This window comes from Trachemys scripta, chromosome 1, assembly GCF_013100865.1.
Source record: "Trachemys scripta elegans isolate TJP31775 chromosome 1, CAS_Tse_1.0, whole genome shotgun sequence".
In the NCBI taxonomy this organism is placed as follows: Eukaryota; Metazoa; Chordata; order Testudines; family Emydidae; genus Trachemys; species Trachemys scripta.
The window spans coordinates 301387500-301414609 of NC_048298.1; the positions used below are offsets into that span (position 1 = coordinate 301387500).

General features: G+C 45.7%; 1 protein-coding gene across 2 annotated transcripts in view; it reads left to right on the forward strand.

The window, feature by feature from the left end:
- The first annotated feature begins 9710 nt into the window (after positions 1–9710).
- The window catches only part of FLT1 (fms related receptor tyrosine kinase 1), a 145557-nt gene continuing 128157 nt past the window's right edge, over positions 9711–27110 (forward strand). Inside the window, exon 1 of one of the 2 annotated variants that reach the window (XM_034758694.1) lies at positions 9711–10067. In XM_034758694.1, the coding sequence (XP_034614585.1) occupies positions 10001–10067 (67 nt within the window). In that variant the 5' untranslated portion in view covers positions 9711–10000. The remainder of the gene's footprint in view (positions 10068–27110) is intronic. The other variant, XM_034758695.1, reaches the window with a different exon arrangement.

Genomic DNA, 27110 nt, shown 5'->3' on the forward strand with positions numbered 1-27110 from the left:
TGCCTTCGTAAGGAAAAGACTGGGCGAGAAAGGTGTGTGTGTGTCGCCGCTTTCCAGCACGCCGACAGCCCCCGGCGTGCAGAAGGGAGGGGTGTGCGTGAGTGAACGTCTCTTCTCCCAATGAAGGGGGGTGTGTGTATGTGTGTGTGTGTGAACGTCCCTTCTCCCAATGAATGTGTGCGTGTGTGTGAACGTCCCTTCTCCCAGTGAAGGGGTGTGTGTGTGTGAACGCCCCTTCTCCCAGTGAAGGGGTGTGTGTGTGTGTGTGAACGTCCCTTCTCCCATTGAAGGGGTGTGTGTGTGTGAACGCCCCTTCTCCCAGTAAAGGTGTGTTCCCCAACCCCCCAGGACGCACCACCTGCACTTTCCCCCCCAAAGATCAAAAGCGCCTCGCTGTTGCAAAAGTCTGTTTTCTCAGGCGTCTTTCTCCGCCGTGGCTTTGTTAAAAGGACAATAGACTCCTGGGTCCGTCTTGTTGGCACCAGTTTTGTATAATACGGGAAGCAGCGTTTCCTTTCGGGGCTGGAAAATGAAGGTGGATCGCGCTTTTCCCTTTTTATGACTCATCCGCACGCACCCCGGGAAACTCGGCTCGCTGGTCCCAGAGCCGGGAGAGGAAGCCGCGGAGCAGCGGCCCTCCCGCCTCCTACTTACTCGACGTGCGGAGGGCAAAGAACTTAAAGGAAGCGAAGCGAAGCGGATCGGCTAAGCCAGTTCCTAACGTCGCCAGCAGGAAGAGAGGTGGGCGCACACCAGTAGCACACGGCCCGGAGACACACAGCTGTACACGCACGTAGCTCTCTGTGTGCCTGCCATGTACAACACACACACACTGCAGGACAGCGCTAACCAGGATCTCTTGGAGTCGCTCCATGTTCGAGTCTCGTGTCATTCACACGCGATTTCCCGCCGGGGTCTGTCTGGGGCGTGTCGAATAACAATCTCCCGTTGCCTTTGCGTGACTATCCAGCAAGGTAGAAATCTGTGCCCCTCCCACCCATCTGGGCATTTCTTCGCCGGCTTTATGCCGACAATGGCACATTTCCCCCTGACCCTGCGGGATAACGCAGCACATTGATTAATGGGCCACTTGATTAACCGGCAGCGGCTTTTGGTAGCCTGAAGTTCTCTGTGTTGGGAGAAGACGCTGGTGGCATGTAGGTGATTCACTCCTAGCTAGATCCCAGAACTTTCCCTCACTTGCTGGTCCAGAAGCCGGGAGAAATAATTACACCTTAATCTGTACATCAAAGCTTCCGCCCTTGTGCTGAAGACATATTGGGTCAAATTACTCCGAAGTGTAACTCCAGCGACTTCAATGGACTCACACCGTCGAATTGGGCTCACTTTTGTCTTATTGGAGATCGCAAAAAGGGTCTCTGGGCTCTTTCTCATAAACCGCCTTTCCTGGGCGTCCTTTCAGTAAAGGCTCCTCTGACCTTTCACCAAGACCTGCGGGAATCAGCACACTGGCTAGTCTGCATGCCCAGCCCCCTGCTCCTTTGGTTAAAAAATACAACCTTGTTTTTAATCTTTGTCTGCTTCCAGGGGGGGGGGGGGGAAAGGAGGGGGGCGGGACGCTGTTCCTTATTGAAAGACTCTAAAATCCTGAGAGGTGATCTTGTTTCTTGTACCATGTGGAACGTGTAAAGTGTGACTATACCGGATGAATTTTAATTGACATCTTCCATTGGTCTAGGCACATGAACAATACCTACCAGAGAGATACAACGCTCCAGTAATAGAACATTAAAATATCTCCCCAACCCAATTTACACACCCGGACTATCACACACCTACACACCCAGTATTACACAGTTAATGTAAACAGATGTGTGGATTTTATGTGTCTTTACTTCAAGGAGGGATTTGTGTTAATAAGGACTGTAAGGTGTGTGTGTGTGCAATACACATTTCTTCAAGGCTTGATTGTCCACTAAATTGTGTATTCCATATTCCCTTGCAACAGACAGGCAAGTGAGTGTTTGGAGTCAGAGATTCCACCTGATTGCTCCATAGGAATGTTGGGGTCCACACTTTCCTGCACATTGGGACTGACAGGGGGTGAGTGGCAAACTCCATGGATCTTCTTGGGTAATCCACAGGAGTCCTACCTCCTCCGAGCTTTGAGGCCCCTGTTCTGCCATCGCCTCCCTTCTGGCTGCTCCCACCCAAACCTTCCCTCAGGAGTGGGGCTGGTATTTGTGTTGAGTGGTATAGCCCATAAATTAATGCTAACAGCCAGGAATTCTCTTGGGGTTAACCAGTCCCAGGCCTCAGCCACAGAGCACGGTAACCACAGAGCACCCCCAAAGGGTATCACTGAGGTGTGGGGAGAGAGTGGGAAACCATGGTACAGCTTCAGTGACCCTTCTTTGCCCCAACCCTGACTATCTCCATCTGTGGCTTTTTGTTCTCCCACATAAGAGGAAACATAGGGGATTGTTTCTCTCACAGTGTGGAAATAACATTGTTATTAAGGTCAAATCCCACTTCTCACTGTGAGCCTCTGACACAACTGGAAGGGAAACACATCTCCCACATAACTTTTCCTGTCACTGTGAGTTTCTGGTCTATGATTTTAAAGGAAATTAAATGTTGGAAAAGTGACAGCAAACTTAAAAGTTACCTCAGGTTGCAATATAGAGTAAAAACAATTGTAACCCATTGTGTGAATATTTAAGTGAAATAGAAACCACAAAAAATGCTTAAAATACACACATACATACAAACACACAAACATTGTAATAACAAAACTAGTTCAAATGACAGGAATTTCCTATATTAATAGTTCTGCTTTATTAAAGTTTTAAAGGTTTGCAGTAAATTACCAAAAAACCCCGAAAACCCCTACATCCACAAGCCCGCCAACAATAACCAACTCAAAAAAGGCCTTTCGCTGCTCTCTCAGACAGTGTAACCATCCTTATACCTTCTCTCACAGAACTGCACCCTGGCCACTTGCAGCTGTGTAACTGAACAAGTGGTAGCAGCAGTGGTGTAGCGAGTCTACCAACCATACTGTTTTGGGTACACATGGGGTATCCTGCCTACCATGCCAGCATTACAGGGCCTGCATGGTGTTACACCTAGCCCAGGGTTCCCAGGAAGCTCCCAGGAGGATGGTGTCTATTGTAGACGACTGTTTCCACTTGTTCACTTTGTTATTATTTTGGGGGGCCTGTTGTAAGTAAGCAGGATGGAGCCATTCATGGATATGATGTGGGGATGGGAGCTACATCCTGCTATACCTCATACTCACATTTCAGCTGCCAGGGAAACCATAAGCCACTGTTGTATGGCCTTTATGCTTGGAGGCCCAGCGTCTATTACAATGAAGGAAACCCTGACTCTCTAAGGGATGGTGCTTGAGGAGGTCAGGTCTAAGGAGCTTTTGCTTTTACTTTTAACATACTGCTTCTTTTGATGGTCTAGTTTCTTGTGGAGTTCTCTTTTCTTGAATATTTTAGAGTTTTGGTTTGGTTTTGTGGTTTTGCTGATCTTCTGGTTGTCTCTCTCTCTCTCTCTCTCTCCCACTGAAATGCTATGGGAGGTCCTGGGAATAGATCCAGCAGGATCCTTCCCTGAGGTCCAGTCTGTTCCCCCACAGCTTACCCTGATCTACTTCACATAGCAGTGCCCACAGGGAAGGTACATATCAACAGAGAGAATAGGGGGAGAAGAGGATCTTAGTGAGGCTGGGAGATGCAGGCGAGACAGCTGCCTTGGTGTAATGCCACCCAGCCACTCGTAAAATAAGATCATGCCCACGTTGCTGTCTGTGTATCTGTGTGCACGCTGTCTCTCCTTTGTGCATGTAGACGTAGTGGGTCTACAACCTTTCTTTATTGTATTTGTGCTTTGCAGGAGATAAACAACCTGATGGTTGTAATAAAGTTTCTGATATTGTTGTAGCTGTTCAGCAACAATTCTCAAACACTCTTCTTGTAGAACAAATTGTCTAATGTTTTTACATACGATGTATATTGTAATAGCACTTTCCTGTCAGCAAGTTCAGTGGGGACTGGGTAAAGGAAGAGCACTGGCATACAGCCTCGTGGCCATGCATGGAAGAGGGAGCAGATACATAACAGGCAGGGATGTCATTTACTGTGGGACAAGGCGTGAAGTTGCCTCTACAGACTTTTCATAGGTTTATGTGCTCCATTATGTCTTCCACATTTGCCCCCCTCCCTGACTTTGCAGGATACATAATCACATATAATGTTCTGTATGATGATACAACTTTTCCCCTCTCTCCCCTGAATTTTTCTGAAATGACCCTGATAACAGGGCAGAGCCAAGACCAGCCAACTATTACCTTGGATATTTTGAGCCTGCAAGTAGCTGGGAAGTGGTTGGTTTGACAGGTGACATAGCCAGTGATCTGAGCTGTCCAATCTGTCACTAAATGATGGGCAGGAACATGGTGGGACTGACCTAGAAGGACTAATTGTGACGTGGTGGGAGATGAGTAGGGTGACCAGATGGCCCGATTTTATAGGACAGTCCCAATTTTTGGGTCTTTTTCTTATATAGGCTCCTATTTCCCCCACCCCCTGTCCCGATTTTTCACACTTGCTGTCTGGTCACCCTAGAGATGAGGTGGTGCTCAGCCTTGCTAAGAGAAAGTGCAGTCACAACAGCGGGTGTTCATCTTTGTAGATACCTTTGTGTGTGGCTGCACGGTATGTTACAGATGTGCCAGGGCTCACAGTGGTGGTTGCAACAGCTAAATGCTGTAGTGCAGACAAGGCTTTCGCAGCCCTGTCCTCACTGTGTTTGAAAACAGTGTCTAACTTTGCTAGTCTTGAGTGCAGCTTTTGAAATGGGCTTTCAATATGGGGCATGCCAGATGTTTCAATTACTATTGATAATAATAATGACTGGCTGATTGTGTTTGAACCATGTTTTAATGACATGGTTTTCAAACACTACTCCTTTGCAAGGGGGATGATGGAATGGCGTGTGAAAAATAATTATAATGAATGGCACAAGAACACATGGATATAAGCTCTCCATCAATGAGTTTAGGCTTGAAATTAGACAAAAGTTTCTAATCATCAGAGGAGTGAAGTTCTGGAACAGCCTTCCAAGAGAAGTAGTGGGGGCAAATAACCTGACTTGATTTAAAACTGAGCTCAATAAGTGCATGGAGGGGATGGTATGATAAGATTGCCTGTAATGACATATGGCCCATCCACAACTGCTCTTAGCAAATATCTCCAACAGCCAGAGATGGGACTCTAGAAGGGGAGGGCTCTGAGGTACTACAGTGAATTATTTCCCAGGTGTCTGGCTGATGGGTTTTGCCCACATGTCCAGAGACCAACTGATCGCCATATTTGGGGGCAGGAAGGATGTTTCCTGTAAGTCAGATTGGCAGAGACACTGGGAGGGTTTCACCTTCCTCTGCAGCCTGGGGCATGGGTCACTTGCTGGTTTGAACCAGAGTAAATGGCGGGTTCTCTGTAACTTGAATTATTTAAATCAAGATTGGAGGACTTCAGTAACTCAGCCAGAGGTCATGAGGCTATTATAGGAGTGGGTGGGGTGAAGTTCTGTGACCTGCAATGTGCAGGTCAGACTAGATGATCATGACAGTCTCTTCTGGTCTCTGAGTCTATGAACTATTCAGCTGTCTTACTGGAAAAAGCACTGAAAAGGCAAGAGAGTTACATGCTTGGACATGAGCATGGTATAAATGCCTAAATGGACAGAACAGATAGGGGGTAGGTGCTACAATAGGCAGTTGGGTCTGGTGGCTGTACATAAATGTCACTCTTTGGTGGTGATGGAGTTCTGACCTTAGCAGGAACCACTGCTAACCCTGTGGCCATTCAGTCTGGGGCTAGACAATCAGATTTGCCAGCAGTGAGTATGGGGTCATATAATGCCATTGGCCAGGCAGTTTAGTTGCAGGGCAGGTACAGAACTCCCTCAGATAGTACCAACCTTTATATGTTCTCTCCACCTGAGTGAACACCTTGTTTCTCTCTCCACCCTTCCCATATATAATTGCTTAGTTTCTTTTTTTATTGTGCCCACTGGTGAGGATTGTCATCTCTGGGGAATGTGCTTTGCCATATCTGTGTTATTGCTCACACTGAAATAACCCCTGGTTTTCAATCTCAACCACCACTGGAATCAGGAAGGAATTTCCTGCTAAAATGTTCCCACCCTAATTTGGTTTTTATGAAAGTTTGTGTTTAGCCTCAAGTGGATTTCCCTTTTCTTAAAGGTTCAGGGGAGTTTCACGCACATATATTCATGTCCCAGCATATTTATTGGGGTCGGGGTATATAACCTTTGCTAATAAAGCATTTTCCAAGGGGGAAGCTATATCAAGTGATCTGCCTCACCCAGTGGGCATGTGTTGAGAGCTTTAAACTATTCACATCTCCTGGGTGAGATCACTCCGTTTACAGTGGATGGTGTTTTACATTTTCAGGAAAACCCAATATACCACGTATAACCATCACTGGAACATGAGTAGCAAGCTCCTAGGTTGAGCATACCCGTGGCACTAGCTGGGGTGGAGCAGTGTAATGGATTGTAGGGCAGCCCAAGTCACCAGTTTGCAAGTTTGGCAAAGACTTCTTGCTGTGGGTAGGTTTCATTTGTTATCAGTCAACACTTCTGGCAATTGGACCCTACATCACACATCTATCTCTGACTGTGCTCTGCCCCAACACCAATGCCTACACAAGGCTCACCTTTATCACAAGCACCAAGCATTTATGAGCCGAGTACTGAAAGTGCAGGCCCAATTCAGTGTTTAGCTGAGATTTCACTAACATGGTAATGGTTTGGGGGAGAGCTGGGAATATTTTTTACAAAGAACTGACTTGGAAGAAGTTGGAATTAATTCAGCAGTCAAATAGATTATTTCTTCTTCTCTTCTGTGAGGTCAGCATTAACACTGAACACCCTGCCGCATACTCTCCTCGGAAAGGCCCCTATCCTATGCAAGAATATTTAGGTTACTCACTGAAAAGTGGTTACAGTGAATGGCTTGCTCATCCTGTGCTTATCTTCTCCATAGTGTGCTCTGTATAACACTGGAGGTTTAGTTTTCTTGGGTCCTGGCAAAACAATTGTACGTACTGTTTAACCAGAATGGTTGGGTAGAAGCCAACTTACTCCATAGCAGGAACAAGGGCATGCACAGTAGTTGGTACTATTGTGTTGTCAGCAGTGTGAGCAGTAATAGTGGGTTAAAACTGCAGGGGGACCAAGAGCATTAAGACCCACTTTTTTTGAGCTGTGGTGCCATGAAGTTGGTGACTCTCTGCAATTTCAAAAACAAGTAGATCAGCTGCTAGAGGCATTTCCTACCCTTCACCAGGGGTCTGTAAAACTACAGACTAAGCAACTAGTCCCAATCAGCCCTTCAGCAGAGATGTTTGTCTCTGTTACATTTTAAAGATGGTTTAGTCTCAGTTGTTAAATTTGGCAGGTTTCTTTCCTAGCATTTGGTAATAATTTTTTTAAATCAAATGTTAGAAAATATATTTCCCACATTTCATTGCCAAAAGGAGTGTGGCAGGCCTTAAAATGTGTGAGGACAAAAATGTCTATCTGTATGCCAGATCGGGGGCGAGGGTTCTGGTGCAAAATAATCACCCTCAAGGCAGTACACCTTTCCCCCTGCTTGCCAAACCCTCCATCAGTAAGTGTGTACATCTATTTGGTACTGGCTCTTCCGTAGATCTGTGGGGTGCTTATTTAATATCTATATTCCAGTAACACCCAGCCACAACCATTAAGATCAGGGCCTAAATAAATAGACAAGGGCAGTCTGTAGACCTGACAATCTAAATAGAGAGGATAGGGAAACAGTACTACATAAAATTAAATAAAATATTGTAGGTACTTTCCAGACCACCCTGCTCCTCTACCCACACAGTATCCAAGTGCCTAGGCCAATGTACTCTGATTTGCCCTCCTTCCACCCAACCCATGCCATGCAAGTATTTGTTTAGTATTTAGTCCTTCCTGTTGTATTTTATCACCATGCGTTTTGTTTTATTTCAATGCCTGTCGTCTAGTTCTTTTCTGCATTTCCCTTTCAGGGTCATTTCAATCCTTCATCAGCATCCCCTCCCCCGCCCCTTTCTGGCTTCCACTGACCACTTCTGCAGATATCATGGGCTCTGAAAGTGCGTTCTTCCTGCCCTGCTTCTGCTCTTCCTCTCTGTATCTTCCTGGGGTCCCCTGGGGGAGGAAGCTGGTCTGTCCTGCCTATGTGGTCTGGTGTTGGGAGGCGTCAGGGTGCTTGGTGTCCCAATGTCAGAGGTCTCCTGCTACTGTCCTTCCCTCTCTGTCCTGGGAAGCAGGAATCTCATGCGTCATGCTCTGGGAAAAAAAAACAGCCGGGCCCTTCCTACATGGTCTGTGGGGATGAGCGTGGAGGCTTCTGTATATACACGTCTTATTCCTGGTCACAGTATTGAAAACACAGGCTCAAGTCCTTAGATAAGTCACAGTCACAGTCCCGGAGTTCACACAGACACTCTGATCTACTGTTTTAAAACTTGAACGTTAAACTACACATTTAAAAGCAGGCGTCGTTCCCTTTTCCTGCACAGGATGGTCTTGGGGGGCTTAGGCAGCTGGGGTCCATCCCTGGCGCTGTCACAAACTCCTCGTGACTTTGGACAAGGTGCCTGGGTGCCTCCATTTCCTCATCTGTAACATGGGGGATATTAGCACCTACCTGCCCCACAGAGGGCGAGGGGGACACGCCCGGCACTCATGCCAGTGACAGGAGCACGGCAATCGGCACCGTGCCGACAGGCAGTGTGGCTGTCCCCGCGCCAGCAAAGGCGCTGCACAGGCTCCTGGAAGCATCCGGAGGAGTGTGGGCAGGTTCCCCGGAGCATCGTGCCGAGGCTGCCCCAGTCCGGAGTGTCCCGAGCGGGGCTCTGAGCGGCGTTCAGCGCTGTGGGAGGGGAAGCTGAACCCACCTCACCCCAGCTGGTGTGCGGTAGGATCTGAAGCCGCTCCCCGGAGGTGAAAGTCCGCTCTGCGCCTAGCGGCCGACCCAGCCCGCGGTACTTTACCTGGGAGAGGTGCAGGGCAGCACGGTGCCAGCCGGCGGAAAGGTCCCGCGGCAAGCATGGCACCCGGCTGCAGCCGGACGCTCGCGGCTCCCATCCCCCGGTGCCCATGGGAGGCGCTGGCAGAGAGAGCCGGGCCGGGCGGTCCCCAGCGCGGCTGGGCTGGAGTGGAGCCGGGCCCCTCAGGCGGTGATGGAGAGGCGCTGCCCAGCCCGGCTCAGGCTGCTGCCTGCGGGGTGGGGTGGGGAGTGATAACAGACCCAGGCGGAGAGTGGGGCAGATGGATAAGGACACACGTGTGTCCAAGCCCGGCTTGCGACTGGCTCCGGCCGGGAGCACAGCCGCCCTTGGCTGGAGGAGCGGAGCGGGGGTCTCCGTGTGGGGGGACCGAAAGCGATTGGAGTGACTGGGGGCGGCGGAGTTGACCTGGGGCCCGAGAGGCCGGGAAGTGGGCACTGACTCCCAGCCGGAGCCCTGCCTGGCGCGCTCCGGAGCCGGAGTCACTCCTGCGCCGGCAGCGGGGCACGGCAGGGGGCCGGGGCACTGCTGGAGGGGCCGGGGGGCGCCAGGCTATGTAGGGGAGGGGGGACACGGTGACGCAGGGAGAGGAGGGCGTGATCCTCCGGGAGGATGTGGAGGTTATAAATCAGCCGGGCGGCAGGCAGCTCCCTGTGAAGGGATGTCCACTGGAGGTTAAGCGCGCAGCTGGACGCGCCCTGCGGAGCTGAGCGCAGCGTTGCCCCGGGGCTAGGCGGCTGCTGGATGGTGGTCTCTCTCCGGGACCAGCTGCTCCGCTAGCTTCGCCACCGCGGGCAAGGCGAGCCCGGCCAGGCTGCCGGAGGATCAGCCCCTTTGCTGGGTGTCCCTGAGCCGCGTCGTCTCTCCGAGCAGGCTCGGGCGGAGCTCTCCCACCCTGCGCCCACCTCCCGGGCAGGACCATGGGCAGCCGGGCGCTCGCAGGTGCCATGCTGTGCGGGCTGCTGGCACCCGCTCTCCTCCTCGCAGGTAAGTGACCCGTTCCCCTGCGGGGTGAGGTGTCGGGGGAGGCCGAAGCTAAGTGGTCCAGGAGACAGCCGGCTGCGCTTGCTCTGCGCCCCAGAGAGACACCACCCAAAGTCCGTGCCCCTGCCTGGGGGAGTGTGACCCTGGGGTCCCAGCCGCACGGCATCTCTCCTCCCCCCATGGTGCCCAGTCTGGACCCCGCTTACCACCCCATGTTCCCTGCTGGAGGCCGCTTTGCTGCACACACCCGGTTACCCCGGGACGCTCTCTGGGTGCCCAAACGGGGCTCTGTCCCTGTTGCTGTGCAAGCAGCTTCCCGGGATGCTCGTCGGAGCTGTCCCGTGTCTGACTCTCACGGGCAGAAAAGAAATCTCGGGGAGAGGCTGGATCCTGTCGATCTGTGGCCTCAAGCCCCCAACTTGTAACATCAAAACAGAGAGCAAGGCTAGCGGCTCCCGCCTCGCCAAAAATCCGGACCCCGAGGAATCCCGGGCAGTGAGCGCCGCAGAAGCCCGGTTCTAGCACTGGGCTCCCGCAGGATCTTGTACAATCTGAACAGACAACCGCTGTAACCGCACTTCCCTGGAGAAATCTGGACTCTGATACATCCTGGCCGAACAGCACGGGAAAAAAAGACACATTTAGTGCCCTGATCCTGCCCAATTTAATCCCAGTTCGGCAAAATTCCGGTTTTAACAAAGGAAAAAATGTAGCAACTATTAGCGAACTCGAAAGCCCAGACCCTATTGCAAAGGGGTGCAGCAGCCCCGCAAAAAGATGTGTCCGGCACCTAAATACGGCTGGGGGAGGGGTTAAATCTCAAAACCTTAAATTCTACCAGAAAAGAAGAGCACCAACTCCAATCCCACTGCAAATATCCAGACCCTGAGGCATCCTTAGTAAATAACACAGCCAGGACATAGATCCATCAAAGCAGAGCTCTGGACACAGATTTATCTGATGTAAAAGGGTATCTGTATAGAGAATAAAACTTTGCGGATCTAGGTGAAAAAAATGGGTGATATCATGCTGGCTCCCGGTCCATGTTTGGATTTTACAAGTGCTTGTGTGCGGAGCTGTATCAGGGACCAGATTTTTTAGCAAGGACTGGAAGCAGCTACATTTGGTTTCCATTTTTCCAACAGAATGTAGAGATCTGTGGCCAAAATTCCCTGGATCCTATAAAGCCAGATTGCTCTTGCACCGGGATGTGTTGGAGCCTGGATTTTTTCTGGTCACATAGGAAAATCAATATGTATTATCTATTTTGATGGTACAATTTGGGGGTTTAGGACCCCAAAATAGTCGGACGAGCAGGGTGAATTGCTAATTAGCAGGGATGTCGGAGTATGGATTTTTGCAGTAGCATGCTTGCTTTTCTTGGTGCTGGAACAGAGCTTTCCAGATGAGAGGTTAAGTCTTCTGCAGCTTCACGGGAGTTGGACCAGACACAAGGAGATCTTGAGTTTGAGTGAGAGAAAATACTAAAATGCATATTGGAACCTAGGGCCAAATACAGACTTGTAACTATACTGAAGCCAGGTATGGATTTGCCACATACTGGGGAGCAAATGTAAAGTCTTTAACACAGAAGAAAATTGCTAATTGAGATTAGCCTCAGAGAGACGACTAGATTAGTGACCTTTTGTTCAATGTGATGACTGTGCTAAGGGGCTGGCAGATCAGAGTTTCTAAGTAAGTGGCAAACATTTTTACATGAGAGTAATCAACTTAATCGGTTGCATTATTTGTTATAAATTAGTTGCATGGAGGAGTTATAGAACCATTGAAGTGTTACATTTTCTTGCAAACTATTCTACTTTATTGAAACAAATAAAAGGAAGTTCTTCTTCACGCAGCGCATAGTCAACTTGTGGAACTCCTTACCTGAGAAGGTTGTGAAGGCTAGGACTATAACAGAGTTTGAGAGAGAACTGGATAAATTCATGGTGGTTAAGTCCATTAATGGCTATTAGCCAGGATGGGTAAGGAATGGTGTCCCTAGCCTCTGTCTGTCAGAGGATGGAGATGGATGGCAGGAGAGAGATCACTTGATCATTGCCTGTTAGGTTCACTCCCTCTGGGGCACCTGGCATTGGCCACTGTCGGTAGACAGGATACTGGGCTAGATGGACCTTTGGTCTGACCTGGTACGGCCTTTCTTATGTTATTGTTTCAATCAATTAAAACCAGACTAAATAGATTTTATAAAGGTGGAGCTAATTTCCTAAAACCATGGCAGTAATGCAAATAGTTTGTGTAAATGAGTAAAACAACCCCAAAATATTTTGTCCTTGTATTGAAACTTAGTTCAGATTTTGACTTGAAAGCATTGAGAATACAGATCTGTCTGCATATCTACAATTACAGACAGCAGGTCAAATCCTGCCAAGTGATTTTCAATTGGGATGGGTAGCTGGTGGTTGAGCATGGGTACTCTGGCAGACTAACTACATGATTTGGTCATCATCAATCCTGCAAAATCTTCTATTCTGTCACATGCTATGTAGTAGATCTTCCAGAAGGGGTGACCATGCTCCTTTAAAGTCCATAGCAAAACTCTTGATTACTTTAATTTTGGGCAGGATCAGTCCCTGAATACTAAAGATGGAGGAAGGGGTGAGGAATGGGGTGTTGGGGAATTACATGTTAAAGTAAAAGCATTGATTCTCCATAGATTCTTACTCCCATCCCCCATAGTAGATCTGGGAAGGAAATGGTTTTCCCATCCCATGACAATTTTTGAGAATCAAAACATTTCCCCATTCTGCATTGTGAGTAAATGGAGACCTTTCAAACAGTCTCATGAAAAAGCCCCTTAGAATAGCCAATAGCCCAGTGGTCAGGCATGGGGCAAATAGAGGACACAAGTTCAAGTCCCCACTCTGCCTGATTAAGGCCTGGGATTCTTAAACGTAGCTCTCCCATATCCGAAGTGAGTGCCCTGATCACCAGGCTATTGACTGTTCTAGGGTGGGGTTTTTACCAAATGGTAAAAATTAAACCTTTGATGCCATATTAGGGCCTGATCCTGCAGTCCTTGCACATTTATGACTCCCGTTTAAATCAATGGGGGTTTGGCGTGTGGAAGGACTACAGGAGTCTAACTAAAAAAAGTTAGATTCTGCAGTCCTCTTCTCTTGACCTCACTGGAGGGTTTTGTCTGAGTCAGGGCTAAAGGATTGGGCCCAAGTCCCTTACTAATAGATCCATATGTGAGGCGAGTGATAGAAGAACCAGAGACCATGTATATTCAGAGAGGCTTCAAACAGAGAGATCAGCTAATATATATATTCATTTTTAAATGACAGCACAGAGCAAAAGCCAAAGCCTCCTTGAATCTGCACCCTTGTCCTACTGAAGTCAGTTGAACCAGCAATGGGACTAGGAGTGAGCACTAAGTTAGAATAAGAAATAGGAGACTAGATAGTTTCAATTGCTAGTCACTTTACACATTAACTTTTGTTATCATTTGTACTACAGCAGCAGCTAGGGTCAGGCCCCACTGAACTAGATGTTCTACAATCACGGTCCCTGCCTGGAAGAGCTTACAGTATAACTCAAAACAAGATGTAACAAGTCTATCGACCAAACAACAGGAGGGAAGGAAGGAAGAGATAATGATAATAAGATCATGTGGTTATGTAAGATAGTGATGTGCCTGACCTGATGTTTCCAAATCATATGATTTAAAACAATGTAATAAACAATATCAATTATCCCTGAGTCTTCCTTCCCCCATGCAATCTTTAGTTGGCTGATCTCCTGTAGGCATCACAGCAGAGTTATATCTTGAGAAGGAATTTTAAGGTGGAGAGGTTAGTGGCCTTATGTTCCCAAGGACATTTCCTGTGGCCGGGCAGTGTGTAAGAAGTAATTGGAGCATATGTTGGAGAAGAAGACAAATGGTCATATAAGGCTGGCATAGCTGGTGGGGCAGAAGACAACAGGACAAGGACTGTCTTGTGGTCCTGCCATTCACACAGTGTGTAGAGTCTGATTCACCAGCGGGGTCCTGTCAGTGGAATGATGTGAGCCTCCTGGCAGCAGAAAGTTTGCCTAGCATGGAAACAAGAGGTGTAGTATCACAAGCAACTCTTAACCCCTTCTCCACCAGCAGGCCTGGAGCAGCAGTGCAAATCCAGAGGTCTTGCTGGGAAGGGGCATTGCTAGGACATGCAGGGGACATGGTAATTCAGGGCCTGTCCTGGGGAGCCTTCACAGGTGGGATGGCTGTGGAGCTCGGGCTTGAGTTTCAAGTTGTGTATTCTTTTAGGATGATCATTGCGGCACCATGTGTTTGACCTAGATGTGAATTTCCCCTCAGGTGCCAGAGCCTTCCTAGCCCCAGGGGGCTGCACTTTGCACTTGCATGTGCCTGCAGGGGTTAATCAGTCCCACCATCTTATTAGGACCGGGAGCAATAAAAGAACACAAGAGCTGGACATCCAACATCCCTTGAATTTCAATGACTGTTGGGCACCTGACTCCCTCCTTGAAAAATTCCAGCCTACATTTACATAAAGCTGGAGGATTAGAAGCTGGTGTGGAACAGAAACATCTATTCTTCCATTTATACATAGGATTTAAGCCTCTAACTTTTTATTAGTACTAATGGGAATCACCCATGGTATTACCCTGTGGTATTTTGGCAAGATGCTCTGTATAGTATAGTTCTATAGGGCCAAATCCTGCTCTCATGTATGCTGGTGTAAATCCAGAGTAAGTACATTGAACTCAGCTGAGCTGCTCCAGATTTGCACTAGTGTCGATGAAAATCAGCATTTGGCCTGTATAGTAAAGATGACTTTCACGCCCACAAACGTTCAATACATTTACCATTTTTAATTGGTGAGGCGAGATGAGATTTTTTTTTTTAAGCTTGAAATGCTCATGAACAAACGTGACCTTTGCTTTATCAGACTTTTCAAAGCAGAACTGGGGTCTTTGCAGCGGGCACGGCTAAACGTGTGGGCCGTGTGTGTAGGACAGAAGGCAATGCCTGCTGCTTTCCAGAACAATTGCTGACTCCTCACACTTCTCTGCAGTTTGGAAATTGCAAGCGCTCAGAGCATCAGACTGTCAGGCTGAGATAGTGAAAGGAAAAGGGGTGATTGAGAAAGGACTTGAAAGACAGGGGTATGGCTCAGCATTACAGAACTCTTGCTCATGGGCTGTGGGTGGGATTCTACTGAGGAAATTGTTCCTTTGAGTCTGCTAGAGATAGGCGTTGAGGCTTCCTGCTGCAACCCAGAAGACAGCAGGAAGCCGGGATTGCTGCAAGAGTGGGGGAAGCTTTCCCATCAAGAGAGAGATGTCTGGCAACCACAGTCAACTGTTGGACCATTTCTCTGCGGCTATGCACCAAGAGTTCCTTTACAAACACACTTTATCTTTACTTTGTCCTTTTTTGACCATCTGTGTAATATTTCTACACTCCAAAGCCAAAAGCTATGTATCAGTATTTGGGGGAGGGGGAATGGCTGCTTGTGTGAGCATATATGAGAATCTCTCCCATTTGACTATTTAAAGTAACTTACAAACACTTTATTAATCAACCTAAGAAATGACCTTACTCAGCATTTAACAACGAGGAATGGGTTGGCTTTTCCATTTACTGTGTGTGAACTGCTCATTCTGATGCTGCCCTAAAAATCTATTACCTTCACATCTTCAGTTGTTGGTGCCAATGGGCATTCTCGTTCTTCTCTTACCAAGATGTAGAAATTCAGTATCATTCCCCCACCCTGGAACGGACTATCATGGTGCAAAGCCAGTACATAGCCCTAGACCAGTGGTTCCCAAACTTTAACAACCTGTTAACCCCATTCACTAAAATGTCAAGTCTTGTGAACACCCCCCTAAAAATGAATATTTCCAGGGATTTTCTCCTTTACGTGAGTATAAATTATAAAAGCAGTGATCTTGGAAATATAAAAATTTGTTTTTATGACATGCTTATAACACACTATTTATTATTAATTATTATTTATCATTGAAGTATTTTTATTACATTATGAAAACAGCAACACTCTTCCAAGATCTCACTTTTGTAGCTTGTATCACTTTGAATAAGCCTGTTATAAGACAAGGCTCCTATGTTTCATGAAGGAGTATCAGATGTGAAACAGCATGAAAGTATTTGAGGCTAGGTCTACACTACCCGCCTGAATCGGGGGGTAGAAATCGACCTCTCGGGGATCGATTTATCGCGTCCCATCGGGACGCGACAATCGATCCCCGAATCGGCGCTCTTACTCCACCAGCGGAGGTGGGAGTAAGCGCCGCCGACAGAAAGCCGCAGAAGTCGATTTTGCCGCCGTCCTCACAGCGGGGTAAGTCGGCTGCGATACGTCGAATTCAGCTACGCTATTCACGTAGCTGAATTTGCGTATCTTAAATCGACTCCCCCCGTAGTGTAGATGTACCCTAAGAAGCCAACTCAAAGAGTTCCTCCTACACAAGCATTCAGGTCTTGAGCAGTCCAGGCAAACAATGCATGTTACAACAAAGCTTAAAACTTGTTCTTCATGATAATTTTAAAAACAATACTAGCTGCCTATTCAATTTTAAAAACAGCAAAAAATAGCCACCTCCCTTTCCATTTCTTATAAGGAGTCTTGAAGTTTAAATCTCCTCAGTGTGATAGATATGCTTGATTTGATCTGCTTAGCTCTTGGAAGTCCAGGGGCTCTCGGCTGCTGGCCCCATGCTGCCTGAGGTCCCTAGGGACAGCTCTGTCCGCCATTAGGGAATTTTTTTCCTGAGAACCCCCTGTAACATTTCATGAACCCCCAGGGGTTCACAAACCCCAGTTTAGGAACCACTGCCCTAGACTCTCTCTCCCTTTCTGTATGATTTGTTCATGGCAAGGTGGGAGGAAATATACCAGCCTAATGTAAAGGAAAGCATGATTTTACCTAATATATATCAAAGTAATTCAAGACCATTATAAATCCTCGTGAATCTATTACTTTTGTCCATTCTGTTTCTCAGAACTTTGTCTGCTTTGTGTTTATGAAGAAACATCTGACATCCCACTTAATCTTAATTCTTCAAAGTAATCTGCCACTAATTCCTGCCCTTGTGCAGATTTTTTGGGTTTTTTATAACATACCCTCACAACAGGTGTACTCACGTGTAATGACAGTGATAATTTATATTTGTATCATGCTTTTCCTCCAAAAGGATCCCAGCATGCTTTTTGAAAATGGGACCAATCTTGCAAACAGTTATTCATACATACACATAATCACTCCTAAGCAGAGTCCCTTGGAATTCAGTTACACAACCACATCATCTTCTCTGCCCATGACCCCTGCACGCTATCAGTAAATTCACCCAAGTGTTACTGCAGCCTGAGGCACAGTCCGTCTGCCCCTGCTCCTCTGCCCCACCCCCTGGGGAACTTCACTGGAGGACATCAGCTGGTTGGGGAGGACATTATCTTGTTGGGAAGCTCCTGACACCACCGCCCCATTGGCTCCTTTAGACAGAAAGTGAGGGAGGAGGGCACAGGGCCTCTCAGACATTGTAGAGGTACAGGATCTCTGAACAGATCTCCCTGGTCTTTTGACAGATCCCCTAACAACCCTGCTTTTCTAGACCAGAACTACCAGCCCCACTCCCTGGGGATGAGTGTGGGGAAACTCCATGAGAGGAATTTCACATCATTTTCCCTCAACCCCTTTCCTGTGTTATTTCCCATGGAATGGAAGGATCCAAGTGTTTTATTTCCACTCTTAATTGATGAGTCTCCCTGGCTAAGGCTCAGATATAATTCTGAATTTCTTTGCCATAGTGTTAACATAGGAATTGCCAGACTGGATCAGACCAGAGATCCATCTACCCCAGTATCCTGTCACCAACAGTGTCCACTGTAAGAGCCTTCAGAGAAGGTGCAAGAAACCCTGCAGCAGGCAGTTATGGAATAACCTTTCCCCAGGGAAGTTCCTTTGAGGAAGGTTGTTTGTGGTAGGATCTAAAACAATTCTGTTAATTAGAGCATTAAAAAGCTGTAGACTCAAGGGTCAAAGGAACCAACATAAACTTGATGCCTGTTTAAGTTAGGTGCCATCAACCCTTATAGCAAGTGTGTATAAAATAATGACTGTTTAACGTATTATGTTATAGAACTTTTCCTGCTCTTGTCCTGATATTCAAAATTTGGGGTAAAAAAAAAATCCAGCTCTCCTTGTCTGATGTGATGCTGTGGTGTAATAAATTATAGGTGTATATTTTTCCCTTGTAAATTAGGGTATATTCATAAAACGGTGCAATCTCATACTCCCTAGATCCTTTCTGTAGATGGATCTTGCTCTGTGATTATATTGGGGGGGTGGGGAATGGAATGAGCCACTGTGATGGAACTGTTCCTTTTCCTTCCCCTTCCACACAGGTTTCCTTGTAAGAGAGCATGAACTGGGCCATTAATCAGGTCATATTTATTGCACCTCTAATAGCCAAATGTCATTTGATTTGCTGAGATGGAGTTAAATGACTGCAATTAATTTAGCACTATTGTCCTTTTAGCTGGTTAATAGTCTGAGGTCCTAATCTACTGACAAATCACACACTGGACCAAAGCAAGATGAGGTCAGTGGTCCGTTTCAGACAACTGCTTAAAGCTGGTCTTGCCCTACCACACTTGTCAGAAGGGAGGATGTCCCTAATAAAAAAGGGACAAGCAGCCTTTAGCATTAGGCTGCCCTGTTAGGGGAAGCTTGGGTATGAGACAGAGAGGATCTAGGCAGTGGGCTGAGCTGTACTGAGCTAAGTACTCTAAGAACAGCCAAACTTCAGGAGAAAAGTCTTGGCTTGGCCTTTTTTGTCTGACTGCTGATTTATTTATTAAAGTTCAAACCAAGAAGGGTCAAATTTACCCCCTACACAGGGTGTATGGAATGTGTCTTAGAGGAAGTGGGAAAATCCTTTTCTCTGAATCTGCTGTTCCTATTTGATCCTCTAGTTTTAAAAGTCAATAGTTGCATTAGGTTTTTCCTGTGCAGGGCTCTGTTTTACAGATTAAAAAAAGAAGATGAAAGTAACATTCCCATTATATTTTTTCTTTTAAAGTTACAGCATTTTTAGGGTGTTATCTGTGAAATATTGAAAACAACAACAAAAGCCTTGCGCTAAGGGGAAATGCTGCAACTTTTCTGCTTAGTCACTGAGTTTTCTTCTGTCTCATGATTAGTGACAAAATGTCAAAGATGGAATTTGATAGGTGGAGGTGTCAGATGGAGCTAGTGGAAATTAAAGAGTTTGGCTTGTTTAGCCTACAAAATGAAAGCTGAGAGAGGTTATGGTTGCGCTATATAAATACATCAGGGGGGTGAACACCAGGAAGGGAGAAGAGGTATTTATGCTGAAGAACAATGTCGGTCCAAGGCCACCTAGCCCTGATTAAATTTAGGCTAGAAGTTAAAAGATGGTTTTTAAACCATCAGAGCAGTGATGTTCTGGAATAGAAATAGTGGGGGGCAAACACTGTAACTAGTTTTAAGCTTGATCAATTGATGAACTGGATTATATGATGAGGTTGCTGGTGATAGGAGACTGGACTCCATATCATCAGGAGAGCCCTTCCAGTCCTATGTTCCCAGAGAGTTGTAGGCAGAGTTCTGAGTGTTTAGATGGCCATACGAAATACTCCCCAAATCCAGTCTGTTATAACTTGTTTTCTTTCTAATGAAAGAGAAGCTATAATGAATGTTAGGAAGCTTGCTAGGAAAGAAATTGTGTACTCGTTCAGTTCATCTGTTTGCTCTTTGTAGGAATTTTACATGACTCGTATAGAAGTTTCGGTCTCACTGTATTTATGCTATAGTATTACTGTACTTTCCAAATACTTAGCTAATAAAGAGAATTTCACAAAACAAAAATGATGATTGTTTGATGAACATTTATACCCAGCATTAGAATTCAAAGAAAATCATAACAAGTGATGACAGATGTCATGAGCTAAGAGAATAAGGCTAGGGATATGCAGTCCACAACCAGTACAGGTTTAGAGGTGTGATGGTCTTCTCCTTCCATGTGCCCTGTAGCAGACCACTAATATACAACTACCCAGTGGAACCATGACTACTCCACATGCTCCAGTGGGCTGAGCAGGCACTGCTCACACCTTACCTCAAAATTTTGAATTTTGTAACTGAATAGAAATGTCAAAATGTGAAGACTGTTGATCAGCTCTAATACTGTGAATTGTAAAGGATGGTCCTTGAAAGCCACTTAACAGGTTCAGCTTGTACAGCATATCGTGGTCTGGCATCTGAGTGGAGAAAGTTTCTATGAGCACCTAACACCTGGGCTCAGAGCGTTGCACTGCTGGCATCCTTTTTATGGTCTTGACTACTTTTGTGGTGATCATAGCGGTCAATGTACTATGGGAAATGGCAGAACTTTGGATGCTGCTAATTGGCAAGCAAGTTTATTTCATGCACTCACCTGTAACTTGATATTATATTTCTAGATGCCATCGACAAAGACATTTACACCTTTAAATATAATGGCTGCAGGCCACATTCTTGTGAGCTTTACTTCTCCACTAGGCCAGGGGGATATCTTCACTCCTGCAGTTCCTTCTGAGGAGGAGCCAGTGTTTGGGATGTACATGTCTGTGTACATATGAGAATACATACATATACAAGAACATTACTGCTGGAGACTTGTTAGCATGTACCACCCAAGTATTCAGTTGAGAGGTTGTCAGAATTGCACTGCCAGAGAGTTTTAACTATTAGGTGTTACAGGTTGCTTGTGTAGCAGCTGGTAATTTTTATTTTTTCAAAATGCTAAATGCATACATTTTAAGCAATAGTGCAACCACCTCAAACTCAGATCCAGACCTGAGCATGATGTTTGGTGAAAAGGGCCCATTTGGGAGGCTCTGTACATTTTCCTGTCTGTCAAGACCTCCCACGCGCAGCTAGCTACTCATTTGTATATCTGACTGTCTCCAGGACATGGAGCCAGAGCAGGGGCTAATTACCATACACAGGATTTTTCTAACATAGTAGTAAACTGAGATTTTCAAAATGTGCTGGATCAGACCCCACTGGGAGATTAGCTCATCCACTCATGGTCTGATTATTATATCCTAAAAATCATTTGATAGTTTAAAGTAGCTCAGATAGAAGTTTTAGGCTTGATGGACAAATTTGTGGGGGAGATTCTTTGGGCTGTGTTATGCAGGTGGTCAAACTAGATGATCATGATGGTTCCTTCTGGCTTTAAATTAAGAATCTGTGAATTATCATTCTGATGTGGCAATGTCCATTTTGTATGCAAGTAACTTTTAATGATGTTCTTGAACTTGCAAGTAAAATAGGACAAGGCGGTTGCAAGCAAGGCATGCACGAGTTAGAGCAGAGTCAGTGAGAAACAAGGCAGGTCAGCATGACCACATGGTGTGTGTTTCTAATTACTGCTGTTGATATCCTTGCTGACTCCTACAAACTCTTACTACTATATATAGTGCTACTGCCCTACATAGTTCCATTTAAATTAAAGCTACCATTCCATTATGCTAGTTTAATGAGATGGCCTACTTAAGAGGAAGGATGGTCCAGCAGTTAGGGCAATAACCTAGGATGTGGGAGACAAGGTGCTGTGCCTCAAACTTCCTGTGTGACCTTGGACAAGACTTTGTGCCTCAGTTCCCCATCTCTAAAAAGGGATAACAATGCATCCCATCCTTACAGGAGTGCCGTGAGCATAAATACATTAAAGCAGTGGTCCACAAACTTTTCAGTCATACCTTACCCTACTCCATCTGTGCCCCCCCCCCTCCCTGGGAGCCAGGCCATGGCTGAGGTGGGAGGCGTGAATATGGGTATAGGGGCTGGGAACAGAACCGCAGCTAGGGCTGAGTTGGGGCCGGAGCTGGGCCAGGCTGCATTCCAGGGCCAAGGCTGGGGCTGGAGCGGAGCTGCAGCCGGGACCACTGCCAGGTGCTGGAGCAGAGCTGGGGGCGGAGCAGGGCTAGGTGGTGCTCCCTGCTGCCCTTTATGGGGTTGGCCTAGATCCTCCTGCCCCACATTCCTCCGCACCCCCCCTAGAGTCCTATGGGGACCTCTGCATTAAAGATTGTGAGGCATTCATTATAATAGGTAATGTGGGCTATCATAAGAAGCAGGTTGTGTCATGAACCTTTCAGAGAGTCAAAATAACTTGCATTTTTGCACTGTAGCTGTTTGTTAGGTTTCTGCTTTGCCACATGCAATATGGATGGTAACTGAAAAAAATATACTGAGAGTTAAACCAAAGATAGACTAAAGGTTAATAGCTCTCCTTGCAACTGGAGGAAATCAGAGCTTTAAATGACTCTTTGAAGTGCCCCCCAAGATTATTTTTAGGCAAAGGTATCATTTAGCTCAGTAATGGAACCAAAACTATGCATAGGTACAAATATTCCAACCAAAAATAAATTGACTTTACCCACCTAACAGCACACAGTTTCTTCAGAAAAGGTCACAATGTAACAGTACACCAACAGGAATTCTGTAATAAAAACGTACGAGCACAAAGGTGTCTTAAAAATATATATTCGACTAGAGCAAGTCATGTAGACAGAAGAATAGATTGGCCAATGGCCATATAATGAGCCAGTTAGTGTAAATCAGTGTATGACCATTGTTTTCAAATAAAGGCCCGCTGAATGGCTCCACATTTTTAGTTACTTTGGCTAGATTCTGCAATTGTTACACTGGTAAACACACATGTGAGTGTTTCCATTCCCTTCAGTGGGCTGACTCAGATGAGGCTGTACTCATACACATAAGTAAGAAATGCACAATCTAGCCCACATTTTAAATGAAGAATCTTTAAATTATTCAGGCTAAGAATAACTGTGAATAGTGGGAATTAGAGAGGTGAGAGACCTTAGGGGACCTTATCCATTACCAATGCTGGATTGTCTTGTACAATATAAAAATTATGTCTGATGGAATATAAATTTGTTTAAATTGGGAGGAAATTATATTTGACAATAGAAAGCACTAAGGGCAAGATATGTTTAATGAGCTTTAAAATGTATGCAAATCCAGCAGTCAGTAAAACAATTAGGCTATGATGGATAACTTTATTGCACACTGATGGCACTTTAATCCAGAAGGTCAGAAGCTCTGTGTACATTGCAGTTGGCAAAGATAAACTGATCATTCTCATTAACCTCTTCATTGTGTAGATAAAAAAGTTTAGCTAATACATTCAGGCTAACTGGTGTGGTGAAGGGATGTCAGTAAAAAAATTATAACATTTAACAAGACAGAAGTTTTGTTTGAACACATGGGATGAAATTGTTACTCATGTGCATAAATGTTTGCAGAAGTGGGGCATATATGTACTCTAGATCAGACACAGTATCAGTAACATTTACAAATACACATTTATTTTATCTAGGGTATACAATAATGTGAAATAAGCCTATTTATAAGTCCACAAAATAGTCAGTAAACAGAAACTTGTACTCTGAGTGCAAAAAGGGTGCTGTAGTTCCATCATATGTTAGAACAGACTTCAAAACACTTATTCTTCAGCTCCTTTGCATCATCAGCTGAGCACTCTACCTTGTATACCAAATACTGCCCAAGCTGTATTCTGTGCCTTTTCAAACAGCTCTTTGACCCTGTCTTTAGGCAGCTTGGGTAACTTTTGTGACCTAAACTAGTGTTTGCGCCAATTGGTTCAGTAATCCGATTGTAGGACACATTTCAGTCAGCCAAACTTTTAAAAAAATGAATATGGGGGAGGGGAGAGTCATTTTGTTGTCACATGAAAAGAAGTTACACGCTAATATAGGTCACTGTAAGGGTAGGTTGCTGATGGTCGCTTAGTGATAGGCATAATGATTAATGAACATGTCCTGTTACACCATGACCTTTCCAAAAAGCCAGTGTCAAGTAAAATGCCTGAAGAAGGTACACAGAAGGCGTGATCCCCTTGCAAATATTGACAGTAGGAATTTCTGTGCTATTCTCCTTTTCTGGAAAGCTTGTCAAACCCTATTGCATTTGTTCTTTGAATCATTTTTGTATCATTTAAAAAAAGTGTAGGAAAGCTAATGACCCATGCAGGGATGGAATGTAAAGAAAAGCCATTTCTCTTCAGATCTGTACCACTTAAGTGGTAACACTATTATTGTGTGTGTGGACTTTTTAATACAAATAGGATTCTGTATTTCAGGCCTTTGTTGCTGGAAATCTAAAATATTAAATGTGTCAAGCCTTATACATTGGGTCTGTTAGGGCAAATATTAAGTCTGGTGCCTAAGAGTTAATGTGGTTAATTACTGGAGTTAAATATTTAAAGTGCACTTGAAGGCAATGGTAAGAATCCAGTTTACTTCAATGGGAGCAGAGTTAGGCCAACACTAGAGTGGTTTTTAAATTCCATGAACAGTGATTACGAAACACAGCTGTATCTTTTAGATATGGTTAATGTATGTAGTAGGACAAAACCTGGATACATATCAAATGTATCTGGGGTTTCTTTTGATCACAGGTTGGGGTGCTTAGAGAATTTCCTGCATTGAGCTAGGTAACTATGAGGCAGGTCTCCTGGATTATTATGAAGCATTCATTTCCAGGGTTTCCTATTTTATAAGAGTTCTGAATGGCATTTCTTGAGATTCTGTACAGGGACATTTTTGCTTCCGATACAATACATTAACAAAGGGGAAAAAAAGCAACATTTGTAACATTTTTGATCCTTCACCATTAGCAGAATAAAAAACAAAACAGACAAAAACAAACCCAAACCAGAACACTCCAATGAATGACTAGCTGGTTGACCCTGCGATTAGTGTTCTGGATCACCCGGTAGATGACCTGAGTTCAGTGGTGGCAATTAGGCCATATCCACTCCATGAGATAGAATCCCAAGAAAACCTCTTAGGTTTTGCCTACACTACACTTTCATTGTTAGATCTTCTGTTGCTCAGAGGCGTTGGGGGGGAACACACCTCCCTGAACGACAAGTTTTACCAATGAAAAGCACTGGTGTGGATAGCGCTTTGTTGGCAGGAGTCACTCTCCCACCAACAAAGCTACCGCTCCTCGTTGAGGGTGGTTTTATTTTGTTGTCAGGAGAGCTCTCTCCCAGAGATAAAGAGCGGCTATACTGTGTGCCTTGCAGCGGCAAGGCCTTAGCAACATGACTGTGCCGCTGTGCCGTGTAGACAGCCTCAGATTGTGTCCTGTGGAGGAAAGGCTGTGTCTCCTTTTTGTTTGTACAGTGTCAATGCCAACAAGACCCTAGTGCAATTGGGCCCTGATCCTGATTGATCTATGGCAGCTATTGTATTTAATAATAATTTGTTCTTAAATGTCAAGCTGGTGGTACATGTTGTCATGGGCACCCAGCTTTTCCAACCACTGGTCTGACTTCTGCCCTTATGTAGGAAGCCAGTACAATAAAATAAATAATTTTCCTCGCTGTCTGAATCTTAGAATCCTCATGAATAGAGGAATGCGCATAATCAAATACATGGTCATTGGAATATTCAAATTGTTTAGCTTGAGAGCATTGACAAAATTAAGCTAAAGTGTCTGAATTTCTCCTCAACAACTGCCTGACCACTACTGGTTAGTTGCAGCCCTTCTTGGATTTTTATTATAGAGCAAATTTAATCAGATTGTTAGTATTTACATCTAGCATTAGTGATTCAGAATTGAAAAAAAATCAGTTAGACCTTCAGTGTCTACAAGAGACTTCATGCAATGTTGCTGGAAATCCCTCATGTCAATACTCTAACTTCAGCTCATGTCTTTAGGGGGTCTGTTCTAAAGGCCATTGTAATCAGTGGAACTGATTCCCATTGGTATCAAGGGGCTTTGACTAAGTTTTCTGCCTCAGGGCCAAATCCTGATGTCATTACTCAGCTATGTGCTTTTCAATATCACAGGTTTTACAGTGTGCTGAAGAAGGGCTATAGAAATACAGCAGATATACACAGGAAATATTTTAAAGAGATTTCTTTTGAAGAGGCTACTTGCAATTTTCTAGTGTGTCAGTAAATACAAATGGTTAAAGATAGTGTAACAGGGTCAGCACCCACCTCTCGCAGGCACCCCCTTTTCTCTCTGGCCAATAAAATTGCAATCACATTCTTTTCTTGGGGGGCACTCATCTCTCATGAATGGCCCCCTTTCTCTCAGTTAGATGTGAGCCTGCTTTTGGTTTTAGTTCTTATATTGGGGTGGCACCCACCTCTCAAGATCACCCACCTGGCTGATGGATCTCTTGGCAGGTCTTCACTGACTCAGCCAAGTCATACACAGTGTGTCTGTGAGATAAAAGCAACACAACCCCCTTTTGGGGTACAAGTCCAACAGAGGCCTCTCTCAGTGCCCTCTGTAATATCTTTCTCAGTTTGTCCCTGCTCCAGAATAGAGCAATGCCCCAGTGCCCCTTCCCTGGAGGCAGTGTCTTCACCATCTTAGGCCCTTTCTGGCCCTAGCTCTTCAGCAGGGCCACTATGGTTCAGTTCCCTTTCTGGGAAGCCTCAAAGTCCATGTCACGTTCCCAGTGGCTGGTGGGGCCCCCCTCTGCTCTGGGTCCCAGCCCAGGGGCCCTATAGGTAGCAGCCATCCACCATGGCCCTTTAAATAAACTGTGTTGCTGCTATAATTCCCTGGCAACTTCCCCATGGCTCCTGCACATTCTTCACTCTTACCTCAAGGCCTTGTTCTTGTGGAGTCCTAGCAGCCAGCCTGAAGCACATCTACTCTCCTCCAGTTCTAGCAAGGAACTAAACTCACTCTGGCCCTGCAGCTCTTCTTATATTGACCTGCTGGGCCCTGATTGGCTGCTTCCCACACAGCTGCTCTAGGCAGCTTTGAGGACCTCTCTACTGTCCTTTTCTGGGGCAGGGTATGGCAGGACCACAAGGCATCCAGCAGGGGGCCTCAGGGCCCAGTCCACCCTGTCACAAATAGATTGTGTTTTTAAGGCACAGCCCCCTCCCCCCCGGAGGTTCAGCATAAACAAGAACATCAGTATAATGCTTAGTTGCAATAGGAAAAGAGGCAATATAAATTG